This window comes from Ailuropoda melanoleuca, chromosome 13 (genome assembly GCF_002007445.2).
Source record: "Ailuropoda melanoleuca isolate Jingjing chromosome 13, ASM200744v2, whole genome shotgun sequence".
NCBI classification, from domain to species: domain Eukaryota; kingdom Metazoa; phylum Chordata; class Mammalia; order Carnivora; family Ursidae; genus Ailuropoda; species Ailuropoda melanoleuca.
The window spans coordinates 25,750,561-25,768,121 of record NC_048230.1 but is presented as its reverse complement, the minus strand read 5'-3'; the positions used below and the strand labels follow the sequence as shown (position 1 = coordinate 25,768,121).

The following is a 17,561-nucleotide window of genomic DNA, read 5'->3' as shown; positions in this document are numbered from 1 at the left end:
TCCCACTCCCCCTGCTTGTGTTCCCTCTCTCGCTGGCTGTCCTCTCTCTGTCAAATAAATAAATAAAATCTTTAAAAAAAAAAAACAACTACTGTCTGATCCCAGACTGGCTTAGCTCAGTGTATGACTGGAGAATGTCAACTTGTTTTGCCATCTCAGTGAAGCAAAAACAAAAGCATACCTGCTGAAATGAGCAGCTTTTTTATTCTAGAGCAAAGTTTAGCAAACTATAGCCTAAGGGTCAAACCTAGCCCAGTGTCTGTTTTTATAAGTAAAGTTTTATTGGAACACAGCCAGGCTGTGTTCATTTACGTATTGTTCTTGGCTGCCCTCATGCTATAGAGGCAAAGTTTAGTAGTTACTGCAGAGACCACATGACCAAAAAAGCCAGAAATGTTTGCTGGCCCCTGGTCTAGAGCCAGAGGGAGATAGTTCTCAATCTTTCCTGCCCACTCCCATTCCTTCTGGCTTTCTCCCCCAGCCCACTCTTGTCTGAGTGTGTAAGCAGCTCATTTGCATCCCATACTGACCGTGGGACATAGAGTCAGAGACTCAGAGGACACAGTGGAAAAAGCCCATAGATACCTGCTTTATGTTAGGCACCAGGACAGGTGGGGAACAGGTGGGTCTGAGTCTTGTGGGTTTTTAGATGGGAGAAAATATAGCTACTTTCGATAGTAGTGTATTTTCAGAAACAGTTGTTCTTGCTTCGTTACTGAGTTACTGTGGTGTTAACTGATGGAGATTGGCTTTGGATGTCTACACCTCTCCCTTTTTGGGAGAGGGTTGGAATGGTCAGGCTAGGGACAGAGGCCTATGGGAAGAAGGGGTTGCATACTGTTAACATACTTCGTTCTCAGAGCCTGGAAGAGGGTGTGGAAGGTGGGTCCTATAAAGTGTAACGCCTCATTGCTTCATCTGTGGCACAAAGTTAACAGGAAGGGACTGTTCTTTAGATCCGGACCATTGCCATCATAGCTGAAGGCATCCCTGAGGCCCTCACAAGGAAGCTGATCAAGAAGGCGGACCAGAAGGGAGTGACCATCATTGGACCTGCCACTGTGAGTGTCCTTTCCGGAAAGCCTTTTAAGTTCAAGGCTGTCGTTCAAAGTTCTGGGCCCATAGAAAGCGAACTTGTTGACTCTCTGGTTCCCTCTTAGGTTGAAAAAATTCAGAGAGTACCCATTGAAAGTCAGTCTGTTCATATCTAGTTACTTAAAGGGCTTTCTCCCCGGTCCTTATCACCTTTCTAGTTTTAGGGGGCTAACTGGAAGAATTTTTTGTGTGTTTGCCCACCTTCATACAACCATAGCATAGTTTTTGATTACTCCTTTAATTATGAACTGAAGAGGAATCCGCTTCGAGGTTTTCTTGGCCCAAAGGTCTTCACATAGAAAGAACTTGCTCTGGAAATATTTTGTTGTTGTTCTTCCTTAGTCGTCGCATTAAAAATTTGTCTGATGGTCAGATTTTCGAGTTAAGCAAGGGACCTTTCTTTCCTCTCTGAGGCTGGGGGTGATGTTGAGCAGAGGGGCACACCTGTGTTTTCCACTTTTCCTGGGTGCTGTCGCCCTTTTAGAGCAAGGGAGAGGACTTAATCCTGAGTATACATATTTGAATCTACAGTAGAAGCCATGTTTTCTAAGTAAGGTTCTCTTTTTTTCTGCGTAATGGCTCGTGAGGGAGAGGTGAGATTCTTCCTAAGGCGGAAACCCAGTGTGCATGTGTTAGCTCTCTCGGACTATTTTCTTCCCATCCTGGCCAGCGGGGAGTTGAGGAGGTGGCATTGGGCCTTGTGATTCCCCTGAGCTCCGTGGTCAGTCAGGAGCTTACACTTCCTCCCTGACTGCTGTTTCTGCCGTCACAGGTTGGAGGCATCAAGCCCGGGTGCTTTAAGATCGGGAATACAGGCGGGATGCTGGACAACATCCTGGCCTCCAAGTTGTACCGCCCTGGCAGCGTGGCCTACGTCTCGCGCTCAGGGGGCATGTCAAATGAGCTCAACAACATCATCTCTCGGACCACAGATGGCGTCTACGAGGGCGTGGCCATCGGCGGGGACAGGTGATCGGCTGGGCCAAGGCGGGCCTCCATGCTGGGGAGTGGTGGGCTGGGAGAAAGGGGGCGCTGGGTCCTCCAATCTCTGCTTGCTGCCACTGAGGGAAGTCCGTAAAACAGGGCATTTCTACCCTGTCTCAGGACTGACATCGGCGTGAAATCAGAAAACAAAACAAAACAAAAACAAAACCAGGGAAATGTTTTTCAAAGGTGTTTGGGCTTTGGGGGTTTGTTGTCGGAGTTGTGGCCATAGGGAGGCAGCAGAGGGCAGCGGTTGGTAGGACTAAGTCTGAAATCAGAGAAGGGGCCTCAAATCCCAGTTTCTGTATTGACCAGGGATGTGTCTTGGGCAGGTCACTTACCCTCCGCAGACTCCACCATCCTTACAGATCAAATGGGTAAAATAATAGCAGCCACCTCATGGGGCTGTTGCGAAGATTAAGTGAGGGTAATATTTATAGAAGGTGGCTCATATAGGGCCTAGCACTTAGCAAGTACTCGGCAGGTGTTAACTGTAGTCCGTAATAGTGAAAGGAAGAACTGTTTCTCTACTCTCTACCATGGCCTCACTGACCCTTCTGGCTAGTAGATGTTGGAATTTTTTTTTCCCCTTGCCAAGCAGTTCTCCAGTTCTCTGCTGGGTGTCCTACGATGCATTTCAATTCTGACAGTATCTACCTAGAGTTTGTACCAGATCCCACAGGTGAAGGGCCCAGCCTCACAAGATGCCAATGGCAAGTCCAGGCTTCCGATGCTCCTGACCAACTGGCTATACCTTGGGAGGTCTCCAGACCTCCCTTCTTGGGTTTGATAATTTGCTAGAATGGCTCGCAGAACCCCAGAACAACCAGAGGAAGGAAACACATGTGGCAAGTTATGGGGGGCAGTGCATGGTGCTTCTGTGCCCTCTGTGGGCACACCACCCTCTCTCACCTTACTAGCTGGCTACAGAGGTGCTGTCAGCCGAAGGCCTGCCCGGGGCTGGACAGGGCCCATCCACAGGCTGCTCAGTGTCTTCAGGGCCTCGTGGCCAGCGTCCCCCCGAGTGAGTGGTTCAAGAGAGAGTGCCAGACAGAAGCTGTTCTTTCTATAACCCTGCCCCATTTTGTTTATTAGAAACCGATCATCAAGTCAGACCCATATGCAAGAGAGACATGAGGTTGCACCTTGTTAGAAGAATCTGCAGCCATATTTTAAAACCACCGCACACGTGTTCTATAATCATCTCTTACTGCCAGGCAAACCTCCCCTCTCCTCCTTCCCTTCCCTTGTGCTTCATTTAGTACCCCCCCAACACTTGAGGCATCTCTGGGCCCTCACAGGACACCCACACTCACAAGAAGCCTCTCGTGTTCCTGGTAGTTTCCTCTACCTGTACATGCACCTCCCCAGGCCTCCTTGATCCCATGTGTTCTCTCTGCTCTCACCAGGTACCCTGGCTCAACATTTATGGATCACGTGTTACGTTATCAGGATACTCCAGGAGTAAAAATGATTGTGGTTCTTGGAGAGGTGAGTTTTGTTTTGTTTTGTTTATTTTATTTATCTGACTCTAAAAGTAATGTGTGATCTCCATTTAAAAAAAAAATGCATGCGTTTTGGTTATTTATAACTTAACGTGACAGTCCCTGGTAGTCCCGCTCCCTGCGCTCTGGGGCATAGAGGCTGTCACCGTTAACACGGCCATATTTGTTCCAGAAAAACTTCTTGCCTCTTGGTGGCACAAGACGTTTTAGTAGCAATAAAGAAGCAGCTTTTCGCTGACCTTGGTCTCTTGAGCAGTGCATAGCTGGAGTAAGGAGCGCACTTTTCTTAGTTCGGGAGAGTTCTTTAACCCCGTTCCTTGCTTGTGCACCTAAGCAGGTCTGATCCGAAATCATCTTATACCCTTAGATCGGGGAGGGGGGAGTCCCAGGGACTCCAGAGTTTGCCCACTCCCCCGTCACTGTTCTTCCTTGCATCCAGTCTCAGTCTCGCAGGCTGTTATTTGGCTAAAGCCCAGGCCTCTTCATTTTCTAGCCAAGCTATAACTCAGGACTGCTGGTGCCTCTGACCCCAGCCGGATTTGGGGGAGCTTTTCCTGCTGCAGTGGGTTCCACTAACTTGCGGGCTTTTCCTCGTTCCCTGTTCCTTGGCAGATAGGGGGCACTGAGGAATACAAGATCTGCCGGGGCATCCAAGAGGGCCGCCTCACCAAGCCCGTGGTCTGCTGGTGCATTGGGACATGTGCCACCATGTTCTCCTCTGAGGTACAGTCGGGGCAGCTCACTCCTGGACAGGGAGGCCAAGGGGGGCGTTCCAGGGGAACTGTGAGGTCATCGTCTTTAGCAGCTCGTTCCTCCGATGACCATTTATTACTTGCTAGGTTACTGCAAGGTCCAGCCGGGGCCCTGCTTTCTGGGAAGTTAAGTCCCCTGGAGGGTGGGGGGGGCAGTCATCAGCAGATGAAGGCCAGAGCAAGGCTCGGAGTCCCTGCTTGGAGTCGGCGCACCTCTGTCCAGAGGAGCTGAGATGGCTCTGCAGGGAAGGTGAGGCTTGTGCCGCATCTAAGGGATGAGAAGGGGTTTGCTGAGCCAAAGGGAGACAGAGAAGGGAAAGGACACGCGCCAGGTGCAGAACTGGGGAGGGGCTGTAGAAGAAAGCCAGGTTTGTTCTGGATGTGAAAGTGACTGGAGGCATACAGTGAGCACAGCCGGGACAGGCAGGCTGCTCCTGTGGGTTTGGCAAGCCAGACCGCAGCCCTGGGACTCCAGCTTAGCGGACCCGCTGTCGTGAAGATGGCCCATTGGTGGTGACGAAACCGGGGAAGCAAAGACTTGTCACTGAGCAGTGATCAATAGCTGGGCAGGCTCCGAGCGTGAGGCCTTGTACGGGCAGCGTGCGTGCTGTGTATGGATGAAGACAAGACTGGGCCGTAAGGCTTCCCGCCACAGTGCTAATCCGTAAGCTAAGCCCCCACCCTCCCTGCCAGCTGTGTATGGATGAAGACAAGACTGGGCCGTAAGGCTTCCCGCCACAGTGCTAATCCGTAAGCTAAGCCCCCACCCTCCCTGCCAGTAAGCCTGTCACCCTGTTCTTCCTCTCTGCGATGGTTGCCTTCCCCGCTGAGATTCCTGCCCACCTCATGGTGGCAATTCTTGTGCAGTTGGAAAATGCACCCGTCCTTTGAACCAGCGGTTCCGTTTCTACAAATTTACTGTAGGGGTTTACGCGCGAAAATATTTCCGTGTGTATGCAAGGAAACTCACAATGTTGTAATGGCAGAAAATGAAACAACCCAAATGCAGGTCAGAAGGGGATATGTCATCACGACACAGCCATACAATAGAAAACCCAGGGGCATCTGGGTGGCTCAGTCGGTTAAGCTTCTGCCTTCGGCTCAGGTCATGATCTCAGGGTCCGGGGATCAACCCCTGCATCGGGCTCCCTGCTCAGTGGGGAGCCTGTTTCTCCTTCTTCCTCTGCCCCTCCCTGTGCTTTTGTGCGCGCTCTCTCTCAAATAAATAAATAAAATCTTTTTAAAAAGAGAAGGAAAGAAAATGTCTGGCAGCTACAGGTCTTAGCAAATGCTCCATTCCATTCCTCACTTCACCAATTCTGTGAAGCTCTTCCTGATTTCTTTCTTCTTGACTGCTCTCCCCTCCGCCACAGCAGCCAAAAATAATTCCTCCCTCCCCCTGCATTGTTTCTCTTAACCAGCTGTGCATTAAAGCCCTCCACCTCCCCACCCCTGCTGTGTTGGGGGACACTTCCCAACAGGGCAAGGACCTCACTCTTTCGTTCCTGGCTGGGCACCCATCATCACCCCAGAGATGGGACAAGTCCTCACAGTGTTTTTTGTCTTTCAATTAATTTTTTAAAACATTACAAAATTTCAAGCATTCACAAATGTAGTAGAGTATACAGTGACTGCCCAGTTAATAGGTGATTTTTTATTTCTTTTTTTTTTTTTTTTTAAATATTTTATTTATTTAATTGACAGAGATAGAGACATCCAGCGAGAGAAGGAACACAAGCAGGGGGAGTGGGAGAGGAAGAAGCAGGCTCATAGCAGAGGAGCCTGATGTGGGGCTCGACCCCACAACGCCGGGACCACGCCCTGAGCCGAAGGCAGACGCCCAACCGCTATGCCACCCAGGCGCCCCGATTTTTTATTTCTTAAGCAGGTCACATGACCTTGCAGAACTTTCTGCCCTATATAGGAGGTAAGATAGGTATGCAACAAAATCCCCACCTGTTGGCAAGCAGAGAGAGCTCCTCAGGAAAACAGAATTAAGAACTGAGCAATGGGAGTAGACACCAGAGTTGTTTGTATAGGTGACATTTTTCAGAACTGTGTTCCACAAAACACTGGTCCTGTAGCAATGGTCCTCAAAACAAAACAAAAACAAACCAAAGCAAACAGAAAGGGGAGCGTCTATAAATTATGAACGTGCATAGTCTATATCTGCCTTTTAAAATTTTGGTTTTTGGGGACGCCTGGGTGGCTCAGTCAGTTAAGCATCTGACTCATGATTTCAGCTCAGGTCATGATCTCAGGGTCATGGGATCGAGTCCTGTGTCGGGCTTTACGCTACTCAGCACAGAGTCTGCTTGTCCCTCTCTCTGCTCTTCCTCCTCCTGCCTCTTTCTCTCTCTCTCTCAAATAAATAAAGGGCACCTCGGTGGCTCAACATTTTCCATGTATTTCCATGCATTTGAGTACAGAATCTTTTCTCCTTCCCACCCCATGCACCCATGCAGATTCAGTCCTATAAAGAACGCATTGGGAGCCTCTGCTTTAGAGCATGTGTTTTCAAGGGTCTCTAACCAGAGCAGCGGCTCCTGACCTTTCCGACAGTGGGTAAGAACACAGGGAGAGGCCACATTGCCTGGGTTCTGATGCTACGGCATCCTACCTGTGTGGCCTTGGGCAAGTTACGTTACCCCTCTGGTGTACTGTTTCCCTTCTTGTTGGAAGTAGCCATAGCTGTTGAAAGATGAAGTGAGTCAAGTGCACAGAAAAGTGTCTGTGTAGTCTTACGCAAACAGGTTCGATGTCACTGCGATGACCCACCTCACGCCGCCCTGATCGGGGTTTTGTACCACATCTCATTTGGTTACCTCATTTCCCGCATTGCGTGGTCAAAGACACGGTTACCATGTAGCTCTTCCCAGGGGTGTTCTCTTCCCCGATGCTCCCTTCCTGTAGCCAGTCACCCCTGTGCCATTGGATTTAGCGTTTCTCTTACTGCACCGTCAGGTGGAAGGGGGCCGGTGCTCCTTGGCTCCAAGTGATTGTTGCCATGTGGGAATATAGACCTACAGACAATCCAAGTTTGTATCTTTTTAAATTTTTATTAAGATTTATTTACTTTACGGGGGGGAGGGGCAGAGGGAGAGTGAGAATCTCAAGCACACTCCACACTGAGCGCAGAGCCCTACGTGGGGCTCCATCCCGGTCATGACCCTGAGATTATGACTTGAGCTGAAATCAGGAGTTGGACGCCCAACCGACTGAGCCACCTACAATCTGACTTTTTTTTTTTTTTTTTAAGATTTTATTTATTTGAGAGAGTGAGCACAAGCAAGAGCATACACAAGCAGGGGAAGAGGCAGAGGGAGGGAAAAGCTGACTCCCTGCTGAGCAGGGAGCCCGATATGGGGCTCGATTCCAGGACCTGGGATCATGACCTGAGCCGAAGGCAGACGCTTAACCGACTGAGCCACCCAGATGCCCCATACATTCTGACTTTTTAAAAAGAAGCTAGGAGGGGTGCCTGGGTGGTTCAGTCGCTTAGGCATTTGACTCTTGGTTTTGGCTCAGGTCATGATCTCAGGGTCATGGGATCGAGCCCCTTGTCTGGCTCCGCACTCAGCAGAGTCTGCTTTTGAGATTCTCTCTCTCCTCTCCCTCTACCCTTCCCCCTGCTTGTCTCTCTCTCGCAAATACATAAATAAATATTTTTTAAATAAATCTTTAATAAATAAATCTTTAATAACTAAATAAATAAGCTAGACACTTGTATTTTGACATGGGTTTTTTTTTTTTTTTTAATATTGGACCTATTTTATAAAAAGCATGTGCAGGACAATCAGACCCTGTCTGTGAGGTCAGCTCAGCCTCAGGCTGCCAGCGTGTAGTTTCACTTCTAACGGTGGCTCGCAACTACCTGCTGTTCTCCGTCCCACCCCCACCCCCTACCCCCACCCCACCGTTGGTGCAGGGAGATGGGCCGCCAGGCTTTGTGTCCTGGCTCCGGTGCACAACAGCTGTGTGACCTCCGCTAAGCTCCTGAGCTTCTTGGTGCTGCAGTCCCTTCATCTCTAAGTAGAAAGTCATTTGGCACACCTACTAAGTGCGGCTGTGCGAGGCTTGAAGTGATTCGAGCAGAGCGTTTAGCAGGGTCCCGCCTGTAATGGGTATAGACGTTCCCAGGAGACTTTGTTCTCTCCCTCCGGGGATTAACAGGTCCAGTAAAGCCTCTCCCCTTTGCCTTCCAGGTACAGTTCGGCCATGCTGGAGCTTGTGCCAACCAGGCTTCCGAAACTGCAGTAGCCAAGAACCAGGCTTTGAAGGAGGCAGGAGTGTTTGTGCCCCCGAGCTTTGATGAACTTGGAGAAATCATCCAGTAAGTGGACAATGGGTGCCGGCCTCCCGCTCCCTTTCCAGCTCCCCCGTGAGGACTGCAGCCTCTCTGACACAGAGGTGTCTTGACATTCCTGGTCCCTTTTAGGTGACGAGTGCAACTGTACAGGTGGTCCGAAATCTCTTCTTTCTTTTCGGTTTTTGTTTTATTTTGTTTGTAGACATAGCAGTTATAGGCTGTTCAGACTGGTAGTAAAACATGTTCGGTTTCTGAGCCTACCTACTTGGCTGTTCTGTAAATAAGAAATGCGCACAGAAACGGTTAGAAGGTGTCACCTCTACGTGATTGATGAACAGTTATTGGATAACCCATGTGTCTTCCCGTCCCTCCCCTCTGTCCTTCTTAGCCTCCAGATTCAGCTTTCTATAAAGCCCCGTGGGGTTGGTGGGTGGGTCTTGGCCAGACCTGGATTTCCTTCAGTTCTCAGGAATCCAGCTGGTGTGAGGCATCCCCTGGTGTAAGGCATTGCCAGGAGGGGGGACAGAGCTAGAAAACCTAGAGTTTTGGGATTAGATGGAGGAGCATTCCTGGGATGGCTTCAAAGCACCCAGAAGCATGAAATCCACATGGCTGTCTTCTCTCGTCCCTTCCCCCGCCTCCCAGGTCTGTGTATGAAGATCTTGTGGCCAGAGGAGTCATTGTCCCTGCTCAGGAGGTGCCGCCTCCAACCGTGCCCATGGACTACTCCTGGGCCAGGGTAGGTGCCGCCACGACTCTGCCTGTGGGTGAGGCAGACTGGGGGGCCGCCGGGGTGGGTTTTGAGTTGACCTGGCTTGAATCCCTGGAAGCCAGGCCTGCCCTACTAGTTGCGGCAACCCTATAAATTGCTGCTCTGGCCTCCAAACCGTGCCCCTGAGGGCAGCTCTACTCCAAGGGCATCGGAAGAAACCTTGACGATTATACTTGGACTCCAGCCCCTCCTTGTGTGCTGGAGCTTGTGAGCTTGCCCCTTCCGACCAACGGGGAAAACAAATTCAGGGCCCAAGAGGGCGAAGGGCAGCATGTCTCTCCCACGGCCACGTGGCCTGGCTTGGAAGCGGGGGGCTGCAGACAGACAGCGTCCCCTAGAGTTGTTTGCACTTGCTTGAAGGGACTTCAGGGTGAAGCAGAGAGTCCGCTCTGCCTGCTCGTCTAAGCGATAGAGATGAAAAGCTAATATTCTTAAGACCCAAGAACTCTCTGAAATCCATTTTTAAAAGACCACTAGAAAAATGGGTAAGAAGTGACCTTTCAACATGAAAAAATAAATGCTCAATTGTGATACCAATTTTCCCCTTTTGGGTCAACAAGGAAAAAATTCTTTTTTTTTTTTTTTTTTTAAGATTTTATTTATTTATTTATTTGACAGAGATAGACAGCCAGCGAGAGAGGGAACACAAGCAGGGGGAGTGGGAGAGGAAGAAGCAGGCTCATAGCGGAGGAGCCCCATGTGGGGCTCAATCCCACAACGCCGGGATCACGTCCTGAGCCGAAGGCAGACGCTTAACCGCTGTGCCACCCAGGCGCCCCAACAAGGAAAAAATTCTTTGATAATATGTTGTGTCTCTGTGGGTGTAAGGACACTGGTGCGTTTGTCCACTGGTGGTGGAAGTGGAACCGGGCACAACCTTTCTGAAAGGCAATTGGGTAATATCAGATTTAAAAGTGCTCACCCCTGGGGAGCCTGGGTGGCTCAGTCATTTAAGCATCTGCCTTCAGCTCAGGTCATGACCCTGGGATCTCAGGATCAGGCCCTGAGTTAGGCTCCCTCCTCAGTGGGGAGTCTGCTTCCCACCCCCACCCCCCGGCTCTTGCCCTTTCTCTCTCTCAAATTAAAAAAATAAAATAAAACTTAAAAATAAAAATGTGCTCACCCCTGAGGCACCTGGCTGGCTCAGTCCGTGGAACATGTGACTCCTGATCTTGGGGTCATGAGTTCAAGCCCCACGTTGCGTATGGAGATTACTACCAAAAAAAAAAAAAAAGAGTGTTCACACCTGGTGGCATAGTGATTCCGTATCTAGAAAGCTACTTCAGGGAAATGCTTATGCATTCACACAGATGTGTTCAAGATTTTTCCAGTTGATGGTTATCAGTGGAAGAATGGCTCAGTTGTGGTTTTGTCATATGATGATGGGATACTATATAGCAGTTAAAAGGAAGGAGCTAGATTTATGTATGTGCCGACATTTATGGAGCTCAAGTTCATTGAGTAAATAGGACATTTTGGGACAGTATATCATGATTATGAAAAAATGTACATACACAAAACAGTGTTGTATAGTCTCCATGTGTCTATATATATAAATGAAAGTAGAGAAAGAAAGGCCAGATAGATGTCCATTAAACTGACAAACATTAAGGCAGAAAGGCGTTTTTAAATTAAAATCAATAGGGCCCTTCTCCCCAGTGGTTAGTGCTGAGATTGCAAAGTGTGTGCTCTGGGCTTGGAACACAAGTTTATTATTTAAAAATTCCAAAAAAAATTTTTTTTAAATCTTAAAGTTGGGGCGCCTGGGTGGCACAGTGGTTAAGCGTCTGCCTTCGGCTCAGGGCGTGATCCCGGCGTTATGGGATCGAGCCCCACATCAGGCTCTTCCGCTATGAGCCTGCTTCTTCCTCTCCCACTCCCCCTGCTTGTGTTCCCCCTCTCGCTGGCTGTCTCTATCTCTGTCAAATAAATAAATAAATAAAATCTTTAAAAAAAAAAATCTTAAAGTTGGTAGGGGATAATTGGAGAAATGGGCTTAGGCAGAGTTGGCAACGATGCCCCAATCCCTTTCCCTGGGTGAAAGACATCTTGAGGGGATCCCCCGTTTCCACAGCCACGTGCGTTATTACATTTTGGTGGGGGGTTGGCAGCTAAATGTGGAGTGTTAGAAAAATTTCCCTTTGGGTTCATTCTTGCATTTCTTAGCCAGGTGACCTTGGGTTGGTTTCTGAGCTTCATTCCCTCTCCCTAGGACATATTTGTGAGGTGAAAACGAACCTGTGGATGTGAACTGTGGGTGCCGTGGGTGCCATGGGCATGGCCCTCCTGTTTTCTACAGTGAATACCAGATAATAGAAGGGCTTTTGTACTTCTTTCTTGGGATGAGTTGGTCTGAGGGTTGGTACTTGGCAGTCAGAATTTAAGACCTACCTGAGACACTGTGGTTCTGTGGTCACGTTGTGCTGCTTCCCCCTCCCCCGTCTCTGCTCAGGAGCTGGGCTTGATCCGCAAACCTGCCTCATTCATGACCAGCATCTGTGACGAGCGAGGACAGGAGCTCATCTATGCGGGCATGCCCATCACCGAGGTCTTCAAGGAGGAGATGGGCATTGGTGGGGTCCTTGGCCTCCTGTGGTTCCAGAGAAGGTGAGGTGTGCCAGACAAAAGATGGCAGGATTCCTCCATCTGTGGCTCAGAGTTAAGGATTTTCCCCTGACCAGGGAGTGGGGGTGGGCAGCCTTGGGGAATATGTCCAGGATCAATCTTTATGGCCACAGATCAATTGCAAGGCCAGAGGAAAGAGATACCGGCTGTTCCTAGGTCTTCCAAGGACAGAAAGGCCAGTCTCAACTAAGAGAAGTAGGAAGCAATGACCTCATCAGGGATCTTGGATCAGCCCCTGTTCTTGCTGCTCTTAAAGAAATGAGACAGAGTAAATGCAGGCCTCTTGAGAGAAAGGTCTAGATGGCTCTGGTAGCTCAAAGAGTACAAGCCCGGCGGCACTAAAAATTGGTTTCTTTGCAACTCCCAAACTTAGCCCTCCCCTGGGACTGTCAGCAGGGCAAGGGGGCCAGTGAGTACTGATTCACAGAGCCCTGGTTTGGGGTGGCACTGGGCAGAAGGCCAGGTGGAAGTCTTGTTTTGTGTCATGCCCTCAGCTGCAGAGATGGATCTTGGTCCTGCTTTAGGCCCCTCTTACGAGGAATTGACAGGTCGTAACACCTGAGCGGTGTTTCCCTGTCTGCTCTTGTATCCCCATGTTTCCAGATTTGCTCTTAATCATCAGTTGGGGGGTTGAACCCTGCAAGAGACCTGGGGCCTCCTACATGGAGAAGGGGACGGGAGTCTCACTTCTCCCTCTGGCACATAGAGGGAAGCCACAAATACAGGTTACATTCTCTTGCAGCAACTCATGCTGAAAGCCATCTAAAGAAGAGATTTTCCAACCCTGGTGGCTAACAGTTTTAAAAGCAGTATTTGCAGAGCGCTTGGGTGGTTCAGTTGGTTAAGCCTGTGCCTTCAGCTCAGGTCATGGTCCTGGGGTCCTGGGATCAAGCCTGGTATTGGGCTACCTGCTCAGCGAGGAGTCTGCTTCTCCCTCCCCCCTCACCCCTCCCCCATGCTCGTGCTTGTGCGTGTGCACTCTCTCTCTCAAATGAATTTTTAAAAATCTTTAAAAGCAGTATTTGCTATCAGCAAGTTAGGACCTGCTCAAACATCAGGAGGTTTTGCTGTGGGACTGCTTGATGCAGTATTAGACGTGGGTTGTGACGTTGCTGCCCTTCTTGAATGTGAGTGCCTTATTGAGGGAAATGGGAGCAAGTAGGAGCTTGGCTCTTCAGATCAGCATAGCTCCTGTTCGGCTGCTCGCCTCTGTTCTGACCCTCCTCTTAGTGCCCCTTTCCTCCCACTCTAGGTTGCCCAAGTATGCCTGCCAGTTCATTGAGATGTGCCTGATGGTGACGGCAGATCACGGGCCAGCTGTGTCTGGGGCTCACAACACCATCATCTGCGCTCGGGCTGGGAAGGACCTGGTTTCCAGCCTCACCTCGGGGCTGCTCACTATTGTGAGTACTTGCTTCCTGGGAGGTGAGGACTGCAGGGGACACACGGCTTTGGCAACATGCCCTCACTGCCACAGGGTCCTAGAAGGAGCCTTGGAGTGTAGAACCCCGTGACAAGGCAGTTTGGGGCATGCCAGATTGGACTGCAAAGCTGAAGGAGGCTCTTCCCAACATGGGCTTGCTTGTCCTACAGGGGGACCGGTTTGGGGGTGCCCTGGATGCTGCTGCCAAGATGTTCAGCAAAGCCTTTGACAGTGGTATTATCCCCATGGAGTTTGTGAACAAGATGAAGAAGGAAGGAAAGCTGATCATGGGCATCGGTCACCGAGTGAAATCGGTAAGTTGTGGCCCTCCTTAAGGACCGATCGGCAGGTGGAGGCAGGTGGGTGGTGACAAGACAGCACTGTTCTAGCTGGGAACACCCAGGCTTCTGACTCTTAACCTGCAAGGCTTTGGCTGTGTTGACAGATGTCAAAGATAAGGCAGCTATTTTTCCCTTTTAATACAGAATGCCCTTAAATAGCTTTACATTAGTGTTAGTTCTGAGAAACATTCCCTCCAGGCTTTGCAGCCACAGTGACCTCCTCCCTTAGCAAAGAGACACGCTGGGTCAGTATGGACTCCAGAAAGGGAGGAACCCAAAAGCCTGAGTGTGGCAGCCCAGGTCTGACATTCTCTCGGGAAGAGGCTCTGCGCTGTGGACTGGAGCAGTGCTGTCTGCTTGGGGGCCGGCGGCGGCAGAGGTCACTGTAGTACTGGGCATTGGCTGGTGCCTGAACCACCTCCCTGCCCCGCTGACCGATTCTTGCTTAGCATGGGTCTCTTAGCAGGTGGTGCAGCCTCACGCATGACAGGTCCAGGGCTTTCCTGAAAATTTCAGGGGTGCTCTGCTGCCCCACACCAATAAGTCCTTGCCAGTTTGAAAAGGAAGAACTCTGTCGAACTTTGTTACAGTTGCAGGAGGCTGTTGAACTAGCGGGCAGCTGGTTAGTGGCCAGAACCTAAGACTTTTGGTTGGAGAGGAGGTGAGCCCGGGCCCTGCTGCTTCAGCCGAGGCCCATGGCCTGTGGCAAGTGCAGTTAACATCTCCAGGTCTCAGTTCCTTGTTGGTGACATAAAGACTTTGGAAACCTTAAGTCCCACAGCAGTGTCATCATCTGTGCCGCATGGGATCAGACACGTGGATCAGGTCCCGGAAACACACCTCCCGGATATGACGCATGTATTTGTGTCCGTCTGTGGCAGGAGCGCAAACGTGTCTCTTAATAGCGATGTTAGGGTAGGTTCCTCTATAACTTTGGGTCACTTTCTAGATAAACAACCCAGACATGCGAGTGCAGATCCTCAAAGATTACGTCAAACAGCACTTCCCCGCCACCCCTCTGCTTGACTATGCGCTGGAGGTCGAGAAGATTACCACCTCGAAGGTAAAGGAGAAAATGGCCCTAATTCCCACATCATGGCTTGTGGGTGCATTATTTGGGGGAAAACAAGAGCCAGCCCACATTTTGATTGTGCAGCCAAAATCAAACCAGGTTTTCTGGGAAATTCTGTTTCTGTTGCACTGCTAAGTTCAACAGATACATCTCCCGTGTCAACTAGGAATTGGGTCCTCTGCTAGACATTGGGAGTTGAACTTTCCTAACCAGCTGGGATATTTTGGTGGGAGGTTTGTAAATTGTGGTCAGAATTTGTAGTTAGGTTTAGTAGTTGTAACTGTGGAAAATTATAAAGAAAAAATGAGAAATAATAAGTGCTTTGAATTTTTTGCCTTCCCAGAAACCAAATCTGATCCTGAACGTCGACGGTTTCATTGGAGTTGCGTTTGTAGACATGCTTAGAAACTGTGGGTCCTTTACCCGGTGAGCTCTGCGACCATTTTCTTCTTAACAATTACTGATGCTGTTGTTACCTTCCAGTGCTAAAAGCTAAAAGTGCTCATTACAGAGGATTTAGAAAATAGGGAGAGGTTTAAAGAGAACAAAAATAATCTCTACTCTACTCTTAACCACCGAGAGCACCCTTTCTCTACTTCGAAACCAAAGAGAGCTCGCTTCTCGTTTGAGGGCAGAAGTTGTACCGTCTCTGGGGAGGAGGGCAGTCATGTGAGCTGCTTTAAAACCACAGGTTGATTTTGTGTTGCAGGGAGGAAGCTGATGAATATATTGACATTGGAGCCCTCAATGGCATCTTTGTGCTGGGAAGGAGTATGGGCTTCATTGGTGAGTTGGTAGTTGTTGCTGTGATTAAGAATTCGGTTTGGGGGCATTTGGGTGGTTCAGTGGTTAAGCATCTGCCTTCGGCTCAGGTCATGATCCCTGGGTCCTGGATCAAGCCCTGCATCGGGCTCCCCTGCTCAGCACAAAGTCTGCTTCTCCCTCTCCCTCTGCCACTCCCCACCGCTCGTGCTCGCACGCACGCGTGCTCTCTCACTCTCAAATAAATAAAATCTTTAAAAAAAAAAATTCATTTTGGTTTGGTTTCCCCCAGTGGTTCAGCTATAACACTTACCTATGTGGCAAGTTTCTACATGTCACATTACCTTCATCATTGTTCCTAATCCTTCCTTTTTACTTTAACTTCCCCCTTTATCTTTGTTCCTTTGTTCTTGGAAATGTCTAACCGGTTGCCAGCCCAGGAAAACAGAATGAAATCTAACAGTTGCCTTTCACCCAGGCTGCCATCCACCTAAGCAGTGGATCTGGATTTACTTCCTCATTTTTTTTGTATTAGAAAGATTTCTCATCCTTATCCTCTCCCCCTCGCCAAACTTTTAACAGACTCACCAACTCTTAATAAAAAGATGCCTTTGCTCTGGGGCGCCTGGGTAGCACAGGGGTTGAGTGTCTGCCTTCGGCTCAGGGCGTGGTCCCGGCGTTATGGGATCGAGCCCCACATCAGGCTCCTCTGCTATGAGCCTGCTTCTTTCCTCTCCCACTCCCCCTGCTTGTGTTCCCTCTCTCGCTGGCTGTCTCTATCTCTGTCTAAGAAATAAATAAAATCTTTAAAAAAAAAAAAAAAGATGCCTTTGCTCCATATTTCAGGACACTATCTCGATCAGAAGAGGCTGAAGCAGGGGCTGTATCGTCACCCGTGGGATGATATTTCATATGTTCTTCCGGAACACATGAGCATGTAATGAGCCAGGAACCCCGCTGCAGTAAAGTGAAGACAAGAACTCCTCCCCTGGGAAACAAACAGCGTGCAGACAGCTGGCACGGGAGCTTGCTCTAGGATGGGCCTGGAATGTAAACAGCCACGGGTGTACAGGCACCGAAGACAGCCCCAGGCTAACACTGTTCAGTCCACACAAAGAAGCTTAGTATTTTTTTTATAAGCATAGAAATAAAAACCAAGCCAATAAATTGTGACATTTGCTCTGCTACCTGCTGTATTTATTATATGGAAGCATCTAAGCACTGTAAGGATAGTGTTTTTCCTCATTGTAGGGTGTTATGATGTTGCTTTCTTTTTTCCATTAGTTAAAAAAAAATGTTTTTCCCCTCTTGGAGGAAGGGAATGAAACTTTTAAGACCTCAAGACACTATCGATTGAAAGCATCCCTAATGTCTTATTTTTCCACTTCCCTTTCTTCCTCGTATAACCCGAAGAGCATTGTGTTCATCTGATTTTTAAAAGATCTTTTTATGTGTTATGTGTTTAGGGTTTGTTTGGTATCTCACTGAAATGTTGTATGTTGCAGACCAAACTCTGCTTATGTCAGGGGGATGGGACCATTGCATCCTTAGCCTTTGTCACAAAATATGTGGAGTGGTAATTTAAAATGTAAAGTTGTAACATACATATGTTTAAAACAAATGCAAAGCGAAAAGCTGTGAAATGTCCCGTGTCTTTCATTCTCTGTATTTATGCAACTGATTTATCAGTGTGTTACTGACGTGTGGGTTCAAGGACTCGTTTCCAGCCAGTTTGCATCTGTAATCCTCCAAGATTCTGGCAGCTGCCACCTCAGTCTCTTCTCTGTATTATCAGTTTGCTTTCAATAAACTATCCAGTAACAATGAAGACACACTACTGTCTCATGTCCTCCATATCCTTTCCTCTGTATTTCTTTGAACTATACTTACGGTTTTACTACATGTCATTTTTTTTAAATGT

General features: G+C 48.9%; 1 protein-coding gene across 3 annotated transcripts in view; it reads left to right on the top strand.

Annotated features, from left to right (window-relative positions):
* Positions 1-17,472, top strand: part of ACLY (ATP citrate lyase) — a 41,637-nt gene extending 24,165 nt beyond the window's left edge. For 2 of the 3 annotated variants that reach the window (XM_034641856.1, XM_034641855.1), the window contains 13 exons: positions 957-1,061; positions 1,868-2,064; positions 3,489-3,570; positions 4,197-4,307; positions 8,542-8,669; positions 9,291-9,384; positions 11,870-12,024; positions 13,295-13,445; positions 13,636-13,779; positions 14,756-14,869; positions 15,222-15,304; positions 15,588-15,664; positions 16,487-17,472. In XM_034641856.1, the coding sequence (XP_034497747.1) occupies positions 957-1,061; positions 1,868-2,064; positions 3,489-3,570; positions 4,197-4,307; positions 8,542-8,669; positions 9,291-9,384; positions 11,870-12,024; positions 13,295-13,445; positions 13,636-13,779; positions 14,756-14,869; positions 15,222-15,304; positions 15,588-15,664; positions 16,487-16,581 (1,536 nt within the window). In that variant the 3' untranslated portion in view covers positions 16,582-17,472. The remainder of the gene's footprint in view (positions 1-956; positions 1,062-1,867; positions 2,065-3,488; positions 3,571-4,196; positions 4,308-8,541; positions 8,670-9,290; positions 9,385-11,869; positions 12,025-13,294; positions 13,446-13,635; positions 13,780-14,755; positions 14,870-15,221; positions 15,305-15,587; positions 15,665-16,486) is intronic. The other variant, XM_002922123.4, reaches the window with a different exon arrangement.
* Positions 17,473-17,561: the final 89 nt, after the last annotated feature.